Here is a 22,438-nt window from a genome sequence, read left to right on the forward strand (position 1 = left end):
TTACTAGCATGGTTCTAGCATGAACTAGCATGTTACTAGCATGTTTCTAGCATGAACTGGCATGTTACTAGCATGGTTCTAGCATGAATTAGCATGTTACTAGCATGATTCTAGCATGAATTAGCATGTTACTAGCATGATTCTAGCATGAATTAGCATTGTTCTAGCATGATTCTAGCATGAATTAGCATGTTACTAGCATGATTCTAGCATGAATTAGCATCGTTCTAGCACGAATTAGCATGTAACTAGCATGATTCTAGCATGAATTAGCATGTTACTAGCATGATTCTAGCATGAATTAGCATGTTATTAGCATGATTCTAGCATGAATTAGCATGTTACTAGCATGATTCTAGCATTAATTAGCATCGTTTTAGCATGAATTAGCATGTTACTAGCATGATTCTAGCATGAATTAGCATGTTTCTAGCATGATTCTAGCATGAATTAGCATCGTTCTAGCATGAAATAGCATGTTATTAGCATGACTCTAGCATGAATTAGCATGTTCTTAGATAGATAGATAGATAGATAGATAGATAGATAGATAGATAGATAGATAGATAGATAGATAGATAGATAGATAGATAGATAGATAGATAAAAGCAGTTGATAGATAGATAGATAGATAGATAGATAGATAAAAGCAGTTGATAGATAGATAGATAGATAGATAGATAGATAGATAGATAGATAGATAGATAGATAGATAGATAGATAGATAGATAGATAGATAAAAACAGTTTGAAAAAGGATAGATAGATAGATAGATAGATAGATAGATAGATAGATAGATAGATAGATAGATAGATAGATAGATAGATAAAAACAGTTGATAGATAGATAGATAGATAGATAGATAGATAGATAGATAGATAGATAGATAGATAGATAGATAGATAGATAGATAGATAGATAGATAGATAGATAGATAGATAGATAAAAACAGTTGATAGATAGATAGATAGATAGATAGATAGATAGATAGATAGATAGATAGATAGATAGATAGATAGATAGATAGATAGATAGATAGATAGATAGATAGATAGATAAAAACAGTTTGAAAAAGGATAGATAGATAGATAGATAGATAGATAGATAGATAGATAGATAGATAGATAGATAGATAGATAGACAGACAGACAGACAGACAGACAGACAGACAGACAGACAGACAGACAGACAGACAGACAGACAGACAGACAGACAGATAGATAGATAGATAGATAGATAGATAGATAGATAGATAGATAGATAAAAACAGTTTGAAAAAGGATAGATAGATAGATAGATAGATAGATAGATAGATAGATAGATAGATAGATAGATAGATAGATAGATAGATAGATAGATAAAAACAGTTGATAGATAGATAGATAGATAGATAGATAGATAGATAGATAGATAGATAGATAGATAGATAGATAGATAGATAGATAGATAGATAGATAGATAGATAGATAGATAGATAAAAACAGTTTGAAAAAGGATAGATAGATAGATAGATAGATAGATAGATAGATAGATAGATAGATAGATAGATAGATAGATAGATAGATAGATAGATAGATAGATAGATAGATAGATAAAAACAGTTGATAGATAGATAGATAGATAGATAGATAGATAGATAGATAGATAGATAGATAGATAGATAGATAGATAGATAGATAGATAGATAGATAGATAGATAGATAGATAAAAACAGTTGATAGATAGATAGATAGATAGATAGATAGATAGATAGATAGATAGATAGATAGATAGATAGATAGATAGATAGATAGATAGATAGATAGATAAAAACAGTTGATAGATAGATAGATAGATAGATAGATAGATAGATAGATAGATAGATAGATAGATAGATAGATAGATAGATAGATAGATAGATAGATAGATAGATAGATAAGTATGACAGTCTGATGGAAAGCTATGAGGTCACAAAGTTTGATCTAATGTCAAGTCAATGACAGTCTTTTGCAATGGAAGTCTATGGGACAGTTGTTGCTAGGGTGCAGTATCTAGTTGTTAGGGTGTGGCTAGAAAGTTAAAAGCTCATCAGTGATTGGCAGTTTGGTAGTCTGAGTTAAATGAGCCCAGTTAGAAGTCAGTGTGACACTCTGATGCAGAGTTATGAGCTCTCAGAGTTTGATTCAATGTTAAGTCAATGACAGTCTTTTGCAATGGAAGTCTATGGGACAGTTTCTAGGGTCCAAAAGTGGTTGCTAGGGCGTGGCTAGAAAGTTTAAAGGTGATCAGTCATTGGCAGATTGATAGTCTGAGTTAAATGAGCCCAGTTAGAAGTCTGTGCGACATTCTGACGCAGAGTTATGCGCTCACAAAGTTTGATCCCATGTTAAGTCAATGGGATTTTTTTTCCGGTGGTCCCGGGGGTGTTTTCGGAAAACCGAAAGTCGGATCAGTCGGAAAAGATATAGCAATCCGAGTCCGAATAGTTCGGAGGTCTGGTGCGAGTTTGGTGGTCATAGCTCGAAAGCTCTAGGAGGAGATAGAGTTTAATTTTTAGTCTCAGAAGAAGAAGAATAAAAAAATAAATAAATAAAAAAAAAAATAATAAGTTTAAATAGGATAACAGTAGTCTGGCTTGCTACACAAGCCAGCCTAATAATAATAAGTTTAAGATAGATAACAATATGCTGGCTTTTCAAGCCACCATAATTAACACTTGGCCACAAATGGGTCTTCCAAACAAATCTTGACCCTAGGCATACTGCCAAATTAGTTAAAATGTGTTTTAAGGACAACAGAGTGAATGTTTTGGAGTGGCCATCACAAAGCCCTGAGCTCAATCCTATAGAAAATTTGTTGGCAGAGTTGATAAAGCTTGTGCGAGAAAGACAACCAACAAAATCTGACTCTGTTAGACCAATTCTGTCAGGAGGAATTCCTGCAAACTATCGTGAAAAGCTTGTGGAAGGATACCCAAAACATTTGACCAAAGTTATACAGTTTAAAAGCAAAGCTAAAAAAATACCAAGGAAATGTATGTAAACTTTTGACTGTCTAGAAATTAATAAAAAAATTCTCAAAAAAATTCTCATCATTCTGGCATTTAGCAAATGTAAATCATTTAGGTAATTCTAACAGACCTAAAACAGTAAACGTTTAGTATGATTTACCATCATGGTTTTTTTTAAGTGTATGTAAACTTCTGGTTTCAACAGTATGTATGTATGTATGTGTGCGTATATATATATATATATATATATATATATATATATATATATATATATATATATATATATATATATATATATATATATATATATATATATCACTGTATTTATATAGCTTAATAAATATAGCTAACTGTATTTATATATCTTATTAAATATAGCTAACTGTATTTATTTAGCTAACTGTACTTATATAGCTTATTAAATATAGCTAACTGTATTTATATAGCTTTTGAAATATATAGATAACTGTATTTATATAGCTAACTGTATTTATATTTACCTGTATTTATATAGCCAATTGTAATTTTATATAGCTAACTGAATTTCTATAACTAATTGTATTTAAATTTAGCTAACTGTATTTCTATAGCTAACTGCATATCTATGTATAGCTAACTATACATATGACACTTCTACCTCTATCCAGTAGAGGGTGGTGTTGTCTTGCAACAGCTCTGTCTGAGAACATTGGAAAGGTTTTTTGGTGATTAGTGATATACAAAAAGGACAATTCAGGACTTTGGGGTGCTCTTGGTGAAAACTAATTTAAAAGCAGTTAAAAAGATTTCTTCCACTATAGCTCCTGTTTTGTTTTTATTTTAATCTACATTTTCAGAAAAGACTATATCTTGGCAGTTTATGGTTTGTTGATGGTTTGTTGATGGTTTCTTGGTTAATGTCAAATTGTTGTTAGCACATATATAAGGATTTGGAATATCAGTGATGTCCATTTCACTTGTTAGTTTTGTACAAAGGAGCATAGCCTATAATTTATAGTTGCCACTATTTTATTATATTTTGCACAACAAATAGGACATTTACAGCCATTAAAGTCTTTATTTTCGTCATTTTATATGTTTTAGGTTTTTTCTCTCGATATTAAAATTAATTTTAAATAAATATTGTTAACGCTGTTTAAATTGCAGCCTAAAAGCACATTGTTGTAATTCATAAAAATCATAAATGCTTTAGCAATTGCCATTGTTAGTGTTTAAATAATATCATTTAGACTTACTACAATACAGAAAGGCATGTTTGTAATTTAAACCTGTACACTAAATGAGACTGTAAATGTGTATTTATCAAGCTTGCTACACTTTAAAGGCAACGAAAACAATTTTACTGAAACAAAACGAAAATTACTGACATTTCAGACTTCCCTGCATCTGAACTGTTTTCGCCATAATTGTAATTATAAATTTATAACATTAAGAAGAAAATATTGATTTATTAATATTGTTATTAGATGTCACTCCACTGACAAACCACCACAATGCGCAGCAGATAATTCCTTAACAAACTCTAGGTGGCAGCACTCTTTAAAAAATGAAAACACCGATCTAAAATGATGAACAGCCAGTTGAGACACACTGAAGGTTTAATAACAACCAAACGATCTTTTCCACAATAATTAAACAAACAGTGCTACACACAAAATACACAAAATAATTTAATATAAAACAAAGCTGCTGTTACAGAATTAACTGAAATTCACAACATGCTTGTTAGTACAGTTTTAGCATGAAAAATACATGCTTTTACTAGAAATAAAGCACCATGCAATGAAAAGTAAAATAGATTATATACAGACGATATGACTGTAATGATTATGCCCATACATTATTAACATGCACAATCTGAAGTTTTGACCAAAATAAAAGGTTATGAATGCATTAATTTCATTAACATTTTTCCACAGTCGTTATTATGGAGGTGAGACAATACATCTGCACTGTACACTTTGTAAAGACAGAATTACAGGCTGTTTCCAGGAATATGAAGGAAAACAATCCAGACACTTTTTAAAATCATTTACAATTGAGGGAATTCAGCAGATTTATTTCACCTGTGTTTATAGGCAATGTTGTGACTCCTGTAGATGATTTTCTGGCTTAAATGCTATGATTTTCTTTCATAAATGTTTTGAATCCGAATACTACATGAACACAGGAGACACTGGCCTACACCTGCTCTCTTATCCATTTGAAAAATGAATACTTGGTTGCAGTGCCTGATGGGTTTAAGAAATGACCCAGAAATAAACATTCACTAACATTACAATCTCTTGCTGACACTGTGACAGAGTTACTTAAATATCAGATTTATAGATTTATATGAATATCATGATTTTTCTTTCTCATTTTATTGAATTTATCTCAATTTATCATGGTTTGTCTTTGTGTCAGTTTATTTACTCTGCTTTTGCTGTAACTAATTAATAAATCAAACAATTCAAATCACCAGTATATACATACAAAAAGTGCAATAATGTACAGTTAAGTACATCATAAATGTCTCAAAGAACTGTATTAGAGAAATAAAAAGAATAATAGGGTTTAATGGTTACAAATTCTATTTCTGTCATTGTTGGTTATGCTTGTGAAACTACAGAATCAGGCTGATTTTCACTCCCACTAGCCTGCTGATCTTGATTCAGAAGTGGCCTCATTTCAACAGATTCTGTAGGCCTCTGGCTCTGGTTGGATTCACTGACTGGAGGTTCCACAGATACTGCTGCATTCTGGGTTTAGAGTAATACATTATATGTTATAATGTATTCAACATGTCTGTAGCAGTTTTTCTCCGTTCTGCTGCTGGAAACCTTTTCATTTTCAGTTTATAATATCTGAACGGTCTCTCCCTTAAACTGGTTTCTAAACTGCTTTAACTTTACACTGTTTTCCATTTTAGTTTCCATGGTGACACATCAAGCTTCAATGCACCCTTTTCACATTTCCAGTATTTTCCATGGACATTAACTTTGTTAACTCAAATTTCCAATAGCCTTTGGACATTTAATGAGAAACACAAAAATCACAGGTTTAGCTTTAAATAAGCTTTATTTATTATTAAATAATAATAAAAATAATAAATAATGTAAAAAAGCATTAATGTTTAAAAAAGCTATATCTTGTATGATCGGAGGGCAAATAAATGAACAGTAATTTTTGGGTGAACTATCCCTAATAGCATTCGGGTGATTGGCTCAAAATACATTTTCAAGATATCTGAGGAATGAAAAATGTAAAGTTGTTTGAATGCTTGACCAGCCAGGTTTAAGCTGGACATAACTGGTTTTGGCTGGGCTCCCAGCCTGGCTAGGTGGTCAAGCTGGTTTTAGCTGGTCATTTTCCAGCCTGACCAGCTAAGACCAGGCTGGAAATGGCTGGAAACCAGCCTGGAAATGGTCAAAACCCCTCTAAAACCAGGCTGGTCAACCAGCTAAAACCAGCCAACCAGCCTAGGCTGGTTTAAGCTTGATTTCTCAACAGGGACTGTTTCTGGTTTTACACCTCACGGGTCAATGAACAGAACTGATGTTCTCCAGGAGCAGAATTGAGAAATACTGATTATAACATACATCTTACTGTGCTACAAGCCGGTCCCACACGAACATTACAACATTAAAACCATTGTATGTTATATATAAACAAACTGTAAACATTTTAGCTAAAAAGCCAAGGAGCTATTTTTGTTTCTTATTTTATGCTGATGTATGTTTAAAGTATAAAATATTTAATGATCTTGTCCCACCACCCCTCAAACAATGTGTGATTGTCGGCAAGGACAATATTAGACAGACTAGGTCATCGGTTAAAGGTGATATTTCAGTTAAACTCAAGTAAACTGCTATTGGACAATCAGTTTTTTCAGTCAGAGCAGCAGAAAGATGGAATAAAATACCAGTGTTATCAGAGAGAGCACCACTTTTAATCATTTTAAAATTGTTCTTAAAATTTGGCTTAAACAAAATCAAATATGCAGCCATTAATTTGATTTGTATAAGTGTATATTGTATTTTTTTTACTGTTAAATTTGTTACAACTTCCTGCCCAGGGACTACAGATGTAAATTAGCTTTATAGCTAAATCTGGCACAACATGTCATGTTGTACGTTGTCCCTGTATAAATAAATTAAATTTAAAAATAAATAAAATAAACATGTCGGTTCTTATTAAGAATTGATCAACATCATTAAAATGTTTTACATTGAGTTCAAATCAACAATTATACTGATACTGACCTGTGATTCAGCAGCTGGAGTTTGACGAGACTTTCTTGCCTTCTGTGTTCACAAAAATACATTTATTATAACATAATAATTAAAATATTATAAAATATAAAAAATTTAATAATTCAAATATTTTCCATTTATTTATGCTTTCATGACAGTCAATCAGATTATTATTATTATTTTTTGTATTAAAAAGTTTACATTTAAAGAAAGGAATAACATTGTCAGATCCATTTGAAATTATGTAATCTCACCAGAGGTCAAGCAAAAACGATTTTATTCTTGTATAAAGGTGTTTTCTTGACTCTTAATATGATTGAGATCATATTAGCTGACTTTAATTCATTTGACAGAGGTGTAAAATGTAGTGAAATATGTTATTCAAAGGTCAAATCATTTTGATTAAATAAAAAAACGTGAGTAATGAGTTAACTGACACCTCTGCCCTCTATGATTGTGAAATCAGTTCATTGCAGTGACAAAGTACAACAATTTTGACAACAACGTGTGATGTATTATCTATGTGTCAGTAAACAGTTAGCTCTCTAAAGCTTTCAGTCAACTGAGTGGGTAGCTTTGCAAACTGACTCATTCTTTTAATGTATTATAAATACAACATGCTGATGACTACAGAGGCTGAAAGGTTCAGAAAACAAAGCAATCAAAAACAAAACAAATTACAAATCAATTATAAAAAACACAAGATAAATTACAAAAACATTATAACAAGTCAAAATCTACAATAACAAGTCTACAAAATGAAATAAGTTAAAAAAAATATTCCCACAAAATTTGCAGAAGTTCTAAAGAACACCCGTATTTTCTGTGTAATAGTAATAAACAACAATATTGACATGCTCAAACACTCATCGTATTTCAACAGAGAAGCATCTTCAAGAGCATGACTGAAACTTCTATAATTAACCTGTTCTATCCCTTAATTGATGCATTAATGCATTGTCTAATTGGCAGAATTCTGAAAACTAAACTCAATCTAATCTCACTTTGAAATTAAGAGGTTTTTTTAATTATTTATTCTAATTTTGTTCTGCTTTCAGATTGGCTGAAGTGGTTTCTGACTTGTTTTTGTAATGGGTAATGTTTCTGTCAATGTTTTGCTTTAGCTTCAGTTTTATTTATTTATTTCGAATTGTGATTTGCCTTGTACCTCTTGGCCACAGCAGGCAAAGTGCAAATGTTAAACAAAAACTCAAAACAACTTTGACTTTTACCTCAACATACTTTTTTTTAAAAGTATAATGTAAAAATGCAGTTCACTAATCATCTAACTTTCCAGCTAATATGTTTTTTTGTCTCTAATTATAGAGCTTTTATTTATTATCAAAGCCTTGTTTACTGAAATCATGTGATTTTAGCAGTTTGATATGCACTCTGAACCACTGGTGTTGATCAAGCCTTCATTAAGCAGTGTTTTGAAATAAGTCAACTGCAGAGTTAGAGAAAGTTACTTTTGGAAGTAATGCATTACAATATTGAGTTACTTCCCAAAAAGTCACTAGTTACTTTTGAGTTACTTTTGCTTTACTTTTTATTACCTGGCTAATCTCTTTCAGAACTTTTTATTTTTTTTATCTATATTTTAATAGAGAAACTCTGCAATTAACAACAAACCGTATAACCTACACCTTCATTTACCTTTAAAAACACATTAAAAAATATATATATTTTAGGATAATGTTATCTGAGAACCTAATGACCCCAGAGCTATACATGCCATATATCCAGATTAATGAATGAATGAATAAAGTTTAAGCAATATGTTTGCTGCTTTTGTACTATTTGAAAAATCACTGTCCATTGAGACTACAATCCCCTTTTGCTTTTCTTCGATGGTTCAAAATAATGAGCACTTTCTCTCATTGACTGCGTGACTCATTGTGACAATACTTGAATTTAATTTAGAAATTTATATAAAAAAAAAAACTAATTAATTACACTAAAAAGCAACTCGCATTACATTTTTAAAAAAAAAATTTACTTAAATATTATTACTTTTTTTTTTATAAGTAATGCGTTTTTCACTTAGAAAAAAATATTATTACGTAACTCGTGTTACTTATAATGAGTTACCCCCAACACTCATCATCAGGAGTGTAAATTATGTAATATTTAGATTTCTGTAATATTTCCAGCAAAAGATAACAATATTACTGAGTGCACCTTTAACATGAAGTAAAAATATAAATCATAAATAAATAAAATATAAAAAGATAAAATCTAATTTACATGATTTACAGACACTGACCTGACATGACTGCTGACATGTTTTGATCCCTGTGAGTTAAAAGACAGAAAAAGAAATAAAATGTACAAGATTATTCATAAATTGATGAGATTCAAATAACAGATTGTATAATTGATGAGTTCCAGTTTTTTTTTTTATCGAACAGCAATTCAATTAAACCTTCAAATATTCAGTCTAGATACATTCGGAGGACTTTAATGGGGTGTTCAGTGAATGTTTAATGAAGACTGGTGGTTTTGTTTTTGAATTAACTAGCAACATGTATTATGTGTAATCAGTCAAACACAGAACCTGTAGAAATATCTCTATAGAAAATGTTACTAAATGCAAAAACAATCAGCAGTAAAATGCTTGTGAATGAGTATAAAGATTATTTTCTCTGATCTGCTGAATCTTCCTTTAAATAAACGGCATAAAGTGTGTTTGAGTCTCAGTTCAGTCAAACAACAGCTTACAGTCAGTAAAACACACAGTCTATAAGAGAGATTCAGTAGAATGGGAAATTGATCATTTTTTTTTCCTGAACATGATGCATACTAAATATGACTGCTCACAGGTCATATTTATCAATGGAAAACCTTAAAACAAAGGCCCCAAAACATGTGAACTGTGTGTAATTGTAATAGTCCTTAATGAAGTTTAGTTTGTACTCACATGGCTCAAATACCATTAAAACCAACAGAAAGAAAGTGAAGATGAATTCAGAGGAAAAGACGACGATTCTCAAATCTCCAACTGCACCTTCACCATTAACTGAAGAAAAGAAAATATTGGATTTTTATTAGACATTTTAATAACATCTCCAAATAGTGCAAACGACCATAATGAGAATATAGTTTATTACATAGTTTAATACATCAGAGTTTTTTCTATACAGTGAAATATTATATTCAGACAGTGAATTACTACATTCTACATTCACTAGGGATAAAGCAAAATGTTATTGGTCCAACCCATCGCTTAAAGCATACACTAGATCTAATTCTGTCTTATGGAATTGAGGTCATTGATGTAGATATTATACCACAAAGTGATGATATTACAGACCACTACCTCTTACTATATAAGCTGTGTTTACCACATCTAGACCCCAGCAACTTAGCTAATTATAGGCCTATTTCAAATCTTCCATTTATGTCTAAAAGGCTAGAAAAAGTTGTTTCTGCTCAATTATGCTCCTTTCTGCAGACGAACAATGTTTTAGAAGTGTTTCAATCAGGTTTCAGAGCTCATCACAGTACAGAAACTGCATTAGTGAAAATAACCAACAATTTACTCTTAGCTGCTGACCAAGGGTGCATCTCGCTATTAGTTTTACTCGATCTTAGTGCGGCATTTGACACCATTGACCATGGTATCCTCATTAATCGCTTAAAGTCTACAGGTGTCCAGGGACAGGCCCTACAATGGTTTAAATCATACTTAGCTGACCGTTACCAGTTTGTGAATATTAATAGACAGCCTTCACAAGTCAGCCCAGTAAAGTATGGGGTGCCTCAAGGATCAGTTCCCCTTCGGATGGGGAACTCCAATGCTATGTGGAAACTTCCACTATGGGGATTTCGTCAGAATCCAATCATCTGAAAGAGTATAAAAATGGGCCAATGAAATGCCAATGAGTTGGCGGCGTCAGCGTGCACAACTGGCATCAATGACAATCAGTCATACTATAAAGACACAGCCAGTGCCATGCTTGACATCCTTTCGCTTTCAGAGCCTTTCACAAAGCTTCTGAGAGAGTCTTTGAGGGTATCGCCAACCTGTGTCTAGAGAGAGAGATCGAGAAGCAGCTTCTCCCGGTCCAGAGCGCATATACGCAGTGGCAGATGGTCGAGCTGGGTTTTTCTCTCTTGCCTGGCGTCCTTTGGGTCCGGTTCTCCAAGAGCGGTTTGTATAAAGGAAAAAAGCTTTCCCTAAAGAGCAACACTGTCGTGCAGGGCGTCTTTTTCAAGACGTCACTCTGACCGTGCGTTTCTGGATGCGGTGGTTTCCTGTCCCCAGATGATGGGCACGAGCACAGCGTTTCATGTCTGGGGGTCCAGCATGTTAATGCAGTGCTCGCGGGCAGTGCATGCCATCACTGTGATATCATGTCTGTTGCGCAGTTAAGATCGCGGCTTGCTCTTGCAAAAGAGCCACCCACCCCAGTTGTCCCCCGCACTGCGGTTGGCACTCGGGCAGATCTGAGGGTTACAGTGAGAGTAAATTCACTGCCCTCAGGCTGCAGACCTCTCGCTCCTCCACGCGCTCCATCCCAAGCTTCAGGTGAAAAGAAGCACTCCGTCCTTGGATGGTCGCTCTCTCACATGATGACACAGAGGGTCAGATGTCTATCGCTGCATCTGAGGATGAGCTGTCATTGTCTGATGAGGATGCGAACCCGCTCGCTCCCTCCCTCGGGGGTGGAGAGCACGGCGTTGGCATCTAAAAAGCAGACATTATGGCCGTGCTTTCTCGGGCAACTTCGGCCGTGGGTCTGGTGATGGTTTATCCCCCAGCCCCGCGGCCGGACCGACTAGATGGGTGTTATGCGGAGGATATAAGGAGGCAAGACCTTCAAAGCCTCCCGTCCCCTTCTTCCCGGAAGTGCACAGTAAACTCACGCAGTGTTGAGGGCGCTTCCATCCTTACCATCCTTGGAGAGTGGGCTGTTAAGGTCTGTTGAGGATTCGAACCCGCTCGCTCCCTCCGGGATGATGAGCGCAGCATCAAATCTAGAAGCAGACTTTGTGGCTTTGCTTCCCCAGGCTGCTTCGGCCGTGGCTCTGGAGATGGTTAATCCCCCAGCCCCACGGCCGGACCGATTAGAGGGGTGTGATGTGGACGATGAAGGCAAGACCTTCTAAGCCTCCCCATCCCCTTCTTCCTGGATGGGCACAGTAAGCTCACGCAATGTGCTGTGTGTGCCTTCGTCCTCACCATGCATGCTATGGCCACCTACCAGCACTACCAAGCGCAGGTGCTGGCCCAGCTGCGCGAGGATGGTTCCAACCTAGGACTGAGCATGAGCTCCACACCGCAACCCGACTATGCTCTTAAAAAAAAAGTCGGCTGTGTGTGCCCTGGGAATGACGATGATCACATCCGTGATCCAGGAACGTGACGTTCTAAGGCTAAACCTGGTGATTATGCGTGTTGTTGACAAAGTTCGCTTTCTTAACTTAACTGGATGTGACAGCACGAACACTGCCAGTCTGGGACGCTATGCCTTCCAGCTCGCAGGATCGGTGCGTTTCGCCAATGGCTCACGGAGCGCGAGAGAACACTCTCTTTTCTCTCCCACTCCCAGCCCCTCCTCTGGAGTTTGGATGCGAGACGTGAGCATCTCTTCTTCTGTTTTCCCGTGGGACACCAGCGCTCCCCGGGTGAGCCCACTCACTCCACGCTGCCCCGCCGCTGGCACGTCAGGGATCGTGCGGGTGGGACCACTTGCGGGGGCTCTGCCTGCCTGGTTAGCGTGGGCCAGCCCATCGCAATGGCTCATCCATATGATCAGACTTGGCTATGCGATTCAGTTCGCGAAATGGCCTCCCAGGTTGACGGGCGTGTATTTCACCAGGGTCAGCCCTGCGTCCGCCCCCATCTTGCGACAGGAGGTTGCTGTCCTCCTGGCGAAGGATGCAATCGAGCCGGTCCCTCCAACCGAGATGGAGCGCGGGTTTTACAGCCCGTACTTCATCATGCCCAAAAAGAGCGGTGGGCTATGGCCAATCCTAGATCTGCACGTTTTGAACTGCTGCCTTCACATTCTGCGCTTTAGAATGCTTACGCAGATGCGCATCACCCAATGCGTTCGTCCTCGGGATTGGTTTGCAGCAATAGACCTGATGGACGCGTATTCCATGTCTCCATAATTCCACGCCACAAAACTGCGCTTTGCGTTTGAAGGTCGAGCATGGCAGTACGGGTCCTCCCCTTCGGGCTTTCTCTGTCTCCGCAGGTTTTCACCAAGCTCGCGGAGGGTGCCCCCACGCCCCTTCGGCTCGCGGGCATACGCATGCTCACATATCTCAATGACTGGCTGATTTTAGCCCACTCAGGAGCAATTGATTATGCACAGAGACAAGGTGCTCCGGCACCTCTGCCTGTTGGGGTTTCAGGTCAACCGAGAAAAGAGCAAGCTCGCCCCCGTGCAGAGCATCTCCTTTCTCAGGTTGGAGCTGGACTCGATCACCATGAAGGCGTGCCTCTCACGAGAACGCGCTGAGCTAATGCTGAACTGTCTGAGAAAGTTCGACAGAAAAAAGGTGGTCCCCCTGAAATCTTTTCAGAGGCTCCTGGGGCATATGGTATCCGCAGCCGCGGCCATGCTGTGCGGATTGCTCCATATAAGACCAATACAGCGTTGGCTTCACGATCGGGTCCCCAGACGCGCATGGCACACGGGCACACACCGAGTGACTGTCACTGCGCTGTGTTGCCGCACCCTCACCCCCTGGAAGGACCCCTAATTCCTATGGGCCGGAGGGCCCCTAGGTCAGGTGTCCAGGCATGTTGTCGTTTCGGCAGATGCCTCCAGTACGGGTTGGGGGGCCGTGTGTAGCGGGCATGCTGCTGCGGCCCTGTGGAAGGGAACCCAGCTGCATTGGCATATCAACTGCCTAGAGCTGTTGGCAGGGTTTCTCGCACTGTGCCGCATTTTACCGGTGCTGAGGGGGCAACACATGCTGATCAGGACGGACAGCAGAGCTGCGGTAGCGTACACCATCCGTATGGGGGGTATACGTTTCCACCGCATGTCTCAGCTCGCTCGCCGTCTGCTCCTCTGGACTCATACGCGGCTGAAGTCGCTGCTTGCTATTCACACCATGGATGGGCTCAACCGTGCGGCCACGGGCTCTCACAGCAGCTCCTACCCCGAGAGAATAGCGACTCCACTCCGAGTCTCGGGGCATGCGTAAGTATGCGTTTCCCCCAGTGAGACTACCCACGCAATTTCTGTGCAAGGTCAGGGAGAACGAGGAGCAGGTCTTGCTAGTTGCGCCTCCTGGCCCAACCGGACCTGGATATCAGAACTCTCCCTCCTCACGTTGGCCTCCCCTGATGGGTCCCTTGGAGAGAGGACCTACTCTCTCAGGGACAGGGTACCATCTGGCACCCTCACTCAGATCTGTGGAACTTCCACGTGTGGTCCATAGACACGACGAGGAAGACTTAGGTAATCTCCTGTGGCGGTGATTAATACCATCACTCGGGCTAGTGCACCTTCTACGAGGCACGCCTACGCCCTGAAGTGGAGTCTATTCACTGAGTGGTGCACTTCTCGCCGAGAAGACCCCCGATGTTGCCCGATCAGTGTTGTGCTTTCTTTCCTTCAGGACAGGTTGGAGCGAAGGCTGTCGCCCTCCACACTGAAGGTTTACGTGGCCACCATCAGAGGTTGGCCCACTGGATAGTGGATGCCATCTCCCTCGCTTATCAGAGCCAGGGTGAGCCGTGTCCCTCGGGGGTGAGAGGGCACTCCACTCGGAGCATCGCATCCTCCTGGGCGTTAGCACGCAGCGCTTCTCTGACAGACATTTGTAGAGCTGCGGGTTGGGTGACACCCAATACATTTGCAAGGTTTTACAATCTGCGAGTGGAGCCGGTTTCCTCAAGGGTTTTAGGTAACCCTTGGTGATTGAGGAAACGATTCGGTTGAGGTGTCGAAACACGCTTGCTGGGCCATTCTCCCCAACCCGGAGATACGTGTGCTTTTTCAGCTTTGTCAGTTCTGTTCCCCATTTGGCGAACCCTGCAGAGTTCCTCTGAGGCCCCCAGCATCTGACTCAGCGGAGGAGTCAGGTGTTGGCCCGTTACGTTGTTGGCATGCCCGCTGGTCAGCCCACGTTCTGGGTATAGTTGCCTGCTACGCGTGATCCCCGCTGGCGATCCCATACGCTCACTCAGCCACAGTTTAGTCCCCCCTTCTAGGCGGGCTCGTGTCTTCCCTCCCCGCTATGCAAGGACTCCCCATTTCTGGGCTAGTCCATAGGTTGTCACCAGGTATCCCCTCTGGGTAGCAGGTGAGCTCTGGAGCGTCCTCCCTATCGGGACTGAAGGCTTTCCCAACGTACTGTCGTATTAAAACCTATTTTACTGGGTTATTACGACTCCCTGAAAAATATAATTGTTCCTGAACAGGTAAGTAAGGGCCAGGGGACACACCCGTGTGTCTCGGGGCGTTGTAGGTGCCACACCCTTCGCCAGGGACACGGTAATGTTCTTTCGTTGTGGTGTTTTCCATAGATTTCCCCATAGTGGAAGTTTCCACATAGCATTGGAGTTCCCCATTCGAAGGGGAACGTTACGGTTACTAAAGTAACCCTTCGTTCCCCGAGGGGGGGAACGGAAATGCTATGTTTCTTTGCCACAACGATTGTCCCTTAGCTGTTGAGCGTGAAAGTCTCTTCAGCTAGAAAAGGATGTCAAGCATGGCACTGGCTGCGTCTTTATAGCATGACTGATTGTTATTGATGCCAGCTGTGCACGCTGACGCCGCCAACTCATTAACTCATTATTACTTTAGTAACCGTAATGTTTTAGGCCCTTTGCTGTTTACAATATACATGCTACAACTGGGAAACATTATTAGAAGACATGGGATCAGCTTTTACTGTTATGCAGATGATACTCTATCATATATTTCAATTAAACCTATTGAGATGTCTAAACTGTTCAAGCTAACTGAGTGTATTAAAGATGTTAAAGACCATGATGACCAACAATTATCTTCTCTTAAACTCAGACAAAACAGAATTATTACTTATTGGGCCTAAATCCTGTACACAGCAGATGTCATAACTCAATCTACATTTAGAGGGATACAAAGTTAGCGTTAGCTCTTCTATGAAAGATCTGGGTGTCATATTAGACAGCAATTTAACTTTTAAAAATCATATTTCCCATGTCACAAAAACTGCTTTCTTTCATCTGAGAAATATTCCTAAGTTACGAAATATGCTATCCATCTCAGATGCAGAAAAGCTAGTTCATGCTTTTATGACTTCTAAGCTGGATTACTGTAATGCACTGTTTGCTGGCTGCCCAGCATCCTCTATTAACAAACTTCAAGTAGTACAAAATGCAGCTGCCAGAGTTCTTACCAGGTCGAGAACATATGATCATATCACCCCAATTGTATCCTCCTTACACTGGCTGCCTGTGTCAGGGTTCTGTCTTATGTTTATTTAATTCTTAGTTTGTGACAGAACTCTGACACTCTTGTTTGTTTTTTTTCGTGAGTGCATTGGTTTGAGCTTGCTTGAACCACAAACTCTTTTCTGTGTTGTGAGTGCACAGCGTCAAGTTATCTTGAGCTGTGTACTTATGTCTGTAATTTGTTGTGTGCGTGCATGGCATTCGGATGCTGGCACTGGTCTACTGTGGTTACAGTTTTATCAGGATTCGGATGTTCATGCTCCATGTCTGTTTGTTTGCCATTTTGCTTTTGTCAGAGATTCCTGTTCATGTCTTGTTTAGTTTTTCTTTCGGATTGGTTCCTGTTAATTGTCTGTTTTTTGTTTTTTGGTTTAGCACATGGCTTTTGTTGTGTCTTTTCCCATGTGCTCATTTGTCTATTAGTTAGACTCCACCTGTCTTGTTACCTCTTCATTTTGTTAATTTGTTTCACCTGAGCTCCTTGTTATGGGCTTTGTTTGCTCTATTTATTCTCCCAGTTTGCTGTTGTCTGTGCTGATTCATTTCTCATGTTACGTGTAGTTTGATGCCTGTCTATTTTTGTTTTTTGCCAGCCCTGTTGGCTGTAATCTGGGCTCTGTGTCCAGTTTTTGTTCCTAATTAATAAAGCTTCTTTTTATTGCTGATCTGTGTCTGGGTTCTGTCCACACACCTGACAGCCTGTTAAGTTTCGTATTGAATTTAAAATATTGCTTCTTACATATACAGCTTTAAATAACCTAGCTCCTGTTTATCTAACCAACCTTCTGTCTCGCTACAATCCAACTCGCTCTTTAAGATCTCAAAATTTAGGGCTTCTGGTAGTACCTAGAATAGCAAAGTCGGGTAAACGAGGTCGAGCCTTCTCATTTATAGCTCCTAAACTCTGGAATAGCCTTCCTGATAACGTCCGAGGCTCAGACACACTCTCCCAATTCAAAACTAGATTAAAGACCTATCTGTTTAGTAAAGCATACACTCAGCGCATTACTTAGCGGGTTTCCACACAGGTTTGTGCATCTTGTTTATATACACTATGAACAGCAGCTACGCTAATTATTCTCTTTATTTTCCATTTCCACCTGGGGATACTCTTCCTGAGGCCCTCAGACTATGCAGAGTCACCGATTTGATTCAAGACCAATGACGAGATGATCCCAAGGTTTCCATATCCTGGACCAGGCCATATCCTGAGTAGCTACTGTGATGGTCATGGAGGAGTGGAGAACATGAGACTGATTCCTGTGACGCTCCAGAGACAGACGAGTCTTCGCTGAGGCCAGCTTCCAGCCTCCGCCGCGGAGACTGCAGCTCTGCACAAGACGTTTGGCCAGCGGAGAAATTAAAATGATCGTGCCCAACTGAGCCTGGTTTCTCTCAAGGTTTTTTTCTTCACTTCCGCCATTTAGTGAAGTTTTTTTTCCCTCTCCACTGTCGCCTTTAGCTTGCATGGTTCAGGATCTGTAGAGCTGCGCATCGTTGGATTTGCTCTTCAGTATTTGGACTCTCAGTAGTGATTATTAAACCACACTGAACTGAGCTAAACTGAACTGAACTTAAACACTACAAACTGAACTACACTGTTCAAATTTACTATGATCTTCGATTTGAAGCTGCTTTGACACAATCTACATTGTAAAAGCACTATACAAATAAAGGTGAATTGAATTGAATTAAGATTAAAATTATATATTTTTTATATGATAAAACTTGTGAATTTTAAGTAAATAAATAATATATTCAGACACACTAAATGCTGTTGAAGTGCTCTCTCACCTGTTTTCAGTATGAGTTCAGTCATCAGAGTAACAGAGTTCAGTAAAACAACAACAACTGATCCAAACACATAGACAGTATCAACACGATGAAGATCTGTGAAATCAGAAAATACTGATTACTATCTTCAATTATTAGTGCTGGGCAAGATTAATCCCATCCAAAGTTAAAGTTTGTTTTGACATAATATATGTGTGTGAACTGTGTATATTTATTATGTATATATAAATACAACCATGTATGCATATATTTGAGAAAATGTTTATTTATATATATATATATATATATATATATATATATATATATATATATATATATATATATATATATATATATATATACACACACACAGTTGAAGTCAGAATTATTAACCCCCCTGAATTATTAGACCCTGTTTATTTTTTTTCCCCAAATTCTGTTTAATGGGGAGAATATTTTTTCAACACATTTCTAAACATAATAGTTTTAATAACTCATTTCTAATAACTGATTTATTTTATCTTTGCCATGATGACAGTAAATAATATTTGACTAGAATTTTTTAAGACGCTTCTATACAACTTAAAGTGACATTTAAAGGCTTAACTAGGTTAATTAGGTTAACTAGGCAGTTTAGGGTAAGTAGACAAGTTGTTGTATAATGATGGTTTGTTCTGTAGACTATTGAAAAAAAAAATAGAGCTTAAAGGGGCTAATATTTTTGACCTTAAAATGGTTCATAAAAAATTAAAGACTGCTTTTATTCTAGTCGAAATAAAACAAATAAGACTTTCTCCAGAAGAAAAATTATTATCAGACATACTGTGAAAATTTCCTTGCTCTGTTAAACATCATTTGGGAAATATTTTAAAAAGAAAAACAAATTCAAAGGGGGGGCTAATAATTCTGACTTCAACTGTGTATAAATATATAAATAAATAAATAAATATATATATATATATATATATATATATATATATATATATATATATATATATATATAGGGGCGATGCGGTGGCGCAGTAAGTAGTACTGTCGTCTCACAGCAAGAAGGTCGCTGGTTCGAGCCTCGGCTGGGTCATTTGGCATTTCTGTGTGGAGTTTGCATGTTCTCCCTGTGTTCGCGTGGGTTTCCTCCGGGTGCTCCACTTTCCCCCACAGTCCAAAGACATGCGGTACAGGTGAATTGGGGAGGCTAAATTGGCTGTAGTATTTGAGTGTGAATGAGTGTGTATGGATGTTTCCCAGAGATGGGTTGCAGCTGGAAGGGCATCTGCTGCTTAAAACATGTGCTGGATAAGTTGGTGGTTCATTCCGCTGTGGGGACCCCGGATTAATAAAGAGACTAAGCCGAAAAGAAAATGAATGAATGAATGAATGAATATATAAGATACAAATTATATATAAATTTAAACATCTATGCAAAAAAAGCTTTTGTATAGTTTTGTTTTTATGTATGTGTGTTTATTGCATATACATAAATAATAAATACTGTATATAAAATACACACACATATCTTATGTCTTATCTTATGCGATTAATCTTTGCCCCCACTATCAATTACAGAAAATGAGTCCTCACTGACTACCACTATAAAAGATACACAGAAAAAAATTAAAAGAATTTAGCCAACAAATATATTTTTATTTGAGCTTTATTGTAAATTTGTTTCTTAGTCTAGTTGGAGTTTGATTTGAGTGCTTAATTTCTCTTAATATCCTAACAGATGGCTTTATAAGACAAATAATAACAAAATAATATAAGTATTTCATTTGTTGAATAAAAATGACAGTAATTAAATATTTCACATAATACATTGAGAGGAAACATGAGTAAAATGTCAGCTCGAGACACACAAGTGATGCAAGATTTAATGAAAATCACTGCAAATGAACTAAATTTGAACGTTATGTCTTGAATAATAAAACAGAACAAATAAAAAGAACTGAAAAAAATCTAGAACATGGTATCATGAGAAGATGATCAGAGGTGATTATTAATACTGTACCAAATTCAAATGTGCGTGTAAAGTCTGTCACTGCCCAGAGTAACTGCAGAAACGCAATCATACAGGCCCATCCAACACGATCTGAACATCAACAAACACACCAGATTCAACATCACAGAAACAGATTATTCACTATAAAACAACTGACAAGCAAATACTTAGGTATCTAACTTTTTAATTTTAATAATTTTAATTTGTTTTTGCAGGAAATCAAGTTTCTAATTCAATATATATATATATATATTTATTTTTTTATCATACCTTTTTCATTCTCCAGTGCCATGATGTAGAAATAGACCATTACAGCATTGATTAATAACATGAGGATTAACCACACTGATCTCATGACTGAAGGTAAACCTGGAGGGGAAAAATTTGACACTGACTGAATGAAAATGTAAAGTATAAGCAATATAAATATTGTAAATGGGAAAATAATATTGACTTTTGGGAGTAGTAAAATCTAATAAAAGTACTTTTATAATTTTTATGTAATATGTAATAATAAATGTCAAGGACAACTAGAATTTCCTAAGATATTTAATATTTACACATTTACTTGATGTAAGGGAAATGAGTGGAAAGAGTTGAATATTAATATTCATTTACTTTTAATATTTAATATTTAAATTTCTAATTATTGCAAACCAAGTAATATTAAGTAAATTTTAATAATGCATATGTAGTAAAGGATGTGTAGTTCCCAGCATGCTTTGTATGGCGTTGAATTAGGAGGAGAATATTTTTTGAAAATAAAAGCTATCTTTGGTGTTTAAATTTGAGAGAAAGACTTGTTAGAGTTTAAATGTCATTAGTTTGAAGATTAAGAAGAATTTTGAGCAATTTTTTTTTTTAGTTTTAAGGATACCATCTTGCTGAAAAGTAGCACTAATGCTAAGGGTCTTGGCATTAATATTTAATGCTTCACTTATAGAGCCATAGCTAGCTGTGCTAACACTAGCTCTGAGATCAGACAGTATATTTAAGGTAAATATGCTCTTGGATTAAATTTGCTTACAATAATGAGAAATAACACATTTCAAGTTAGTTGAAATTTGCGACTTAAATTAAGCTGCGCCAAGTGCACTTATTTGTAGCTAATAAGATTTACTTAATTTGATAAAAGCAATATTCCTTTTGCTACAAAAATACCTTGACATCACATTATTAATTTAAATAAATACATTCCCAAAATTAAAGATAATCAATATTTTATTTCTTTATTTAGGAGTGTTAGGTTAAACATTTAGTACATTTTACATGATATTGACATGTAAATTGTACTTGATATAAAATAGTAAAATTTACTTGAATTTGGTGCAAATTGCTATAAAGATCATTTCAATCTATATTGCTCACACTATGGTTTCTTTATATATTTATATCAGGGATCAGATCATAATTCAGACACTTACAGCCCATCTTTTCTCCACATGTTAAATCCCAGTCGTAATTTGTCACTGTGAGAAAAACTGGTAAAACTGCAACAATGAAGAATCCTGAACACAGAAGAGAGATTATATTAACACAGATACAGAGCTTTACTGACACACACATTATCATGTTCACATATACACGATTAATTATTAAAAAACCACACAATGAAAATAAGTTTTACTTTATAGTGTCTTTGGTTTTTGGAGACCCCATTATATTTATAACACTGTTCCCTTCATTACAGTAGCATGAGATGTTGTGACTTCTGTTGACTTTATGTGAAAATGTCACTGAATGTATAATTGTTTTTAAAGTATACAAACACAGCAAAACCAAAGTGCACAAATAGAAACAAAACAACCCCAAATAATTGACAATAATTGAGAAGACAGTTAATCATACACATTGTGGGACAATATGAAAAAGTCTGGATAAAACTTTATCAAAGAAGAGACAGAAATGATCCGTAAGCTAAATCAAATAAACTAAACAAACAGAAACATCGGAATTGGCAATTAAAAAAATCAGAATCTGTCAGATTTCCAAATTACTGAAAACGTTTGAAATGAAATTAATTATTAAATTTAATT

The 22,438-nt window shown here is 37.2% G+C and overlaps 1 protein-coding gene across 2 annotated transcripts in view; it reads right to left on the reverse strand.

The window, feature by feature from the left end:
- Positions 1 to 4,569: 4,569 nt before the first annotated feature.
- LOC130220840 (uncharacterized) overlaps positions 4,570 to 22,438 on the reverse strand; it is a 93,211-nt gene continuing 75,342 nt past the window's right edge. For both annotated transcript variants that reach the window (XM_056453084.1, XM_056453083.1), the window contains 8 exons: positions 21,827 to 21,910; positions 20,673 to 20,771; positions 20,412 to 20,492; positions 18,425 to 18,520; positions 10,145 to 10,243; positions 9,491 to 9,519; positions 7,234 to 7,275; positions 4,570 to 5,730 (listed from right to left, as the gene is read on the reverse strand). In XM_056453084.1, coding sequence (XP_056309059.1) covers positions 5,581 to 5,730; positions 7,234 to 7,275; positions 9,491 to 9,519; positions 10,145 to 10,243; positions 18,425 to 18,520; positions 20,412 to 20,492; positions 20,673 to 20,771; positions 21,827 to 21,910 — 680 coding nt within the window. In that variant the 3' untranslated portion in view covers positions 4,570 to 5,580. The remainder of the gene's footprint in view (positions 5,731 to 7,233; positions 7,276 to 9,490; positions 9,520 to 10,144; positions 10,244 to 18,424; positions 18,521 to 20,411; positions 20,493 to 20,672; positions 20,772 to 21,826; positions 21,911 to 22,438) is intronic.

The sequence above is a fragment of the Danio aesculapii genome, chromosome 3 (assembly GCF_903798145.1).
Source record: "Danio aesculapii chromosome 3, fDanAes4.1, whole genome shotgun sequence".
NCBI classification, from domain to species: domain Eukaryota; kingdom Metazoa; phylum Chordata; class Actinopteri; order Cypriniformes; family Danionidae; genus Danio; species Danio aesculapii.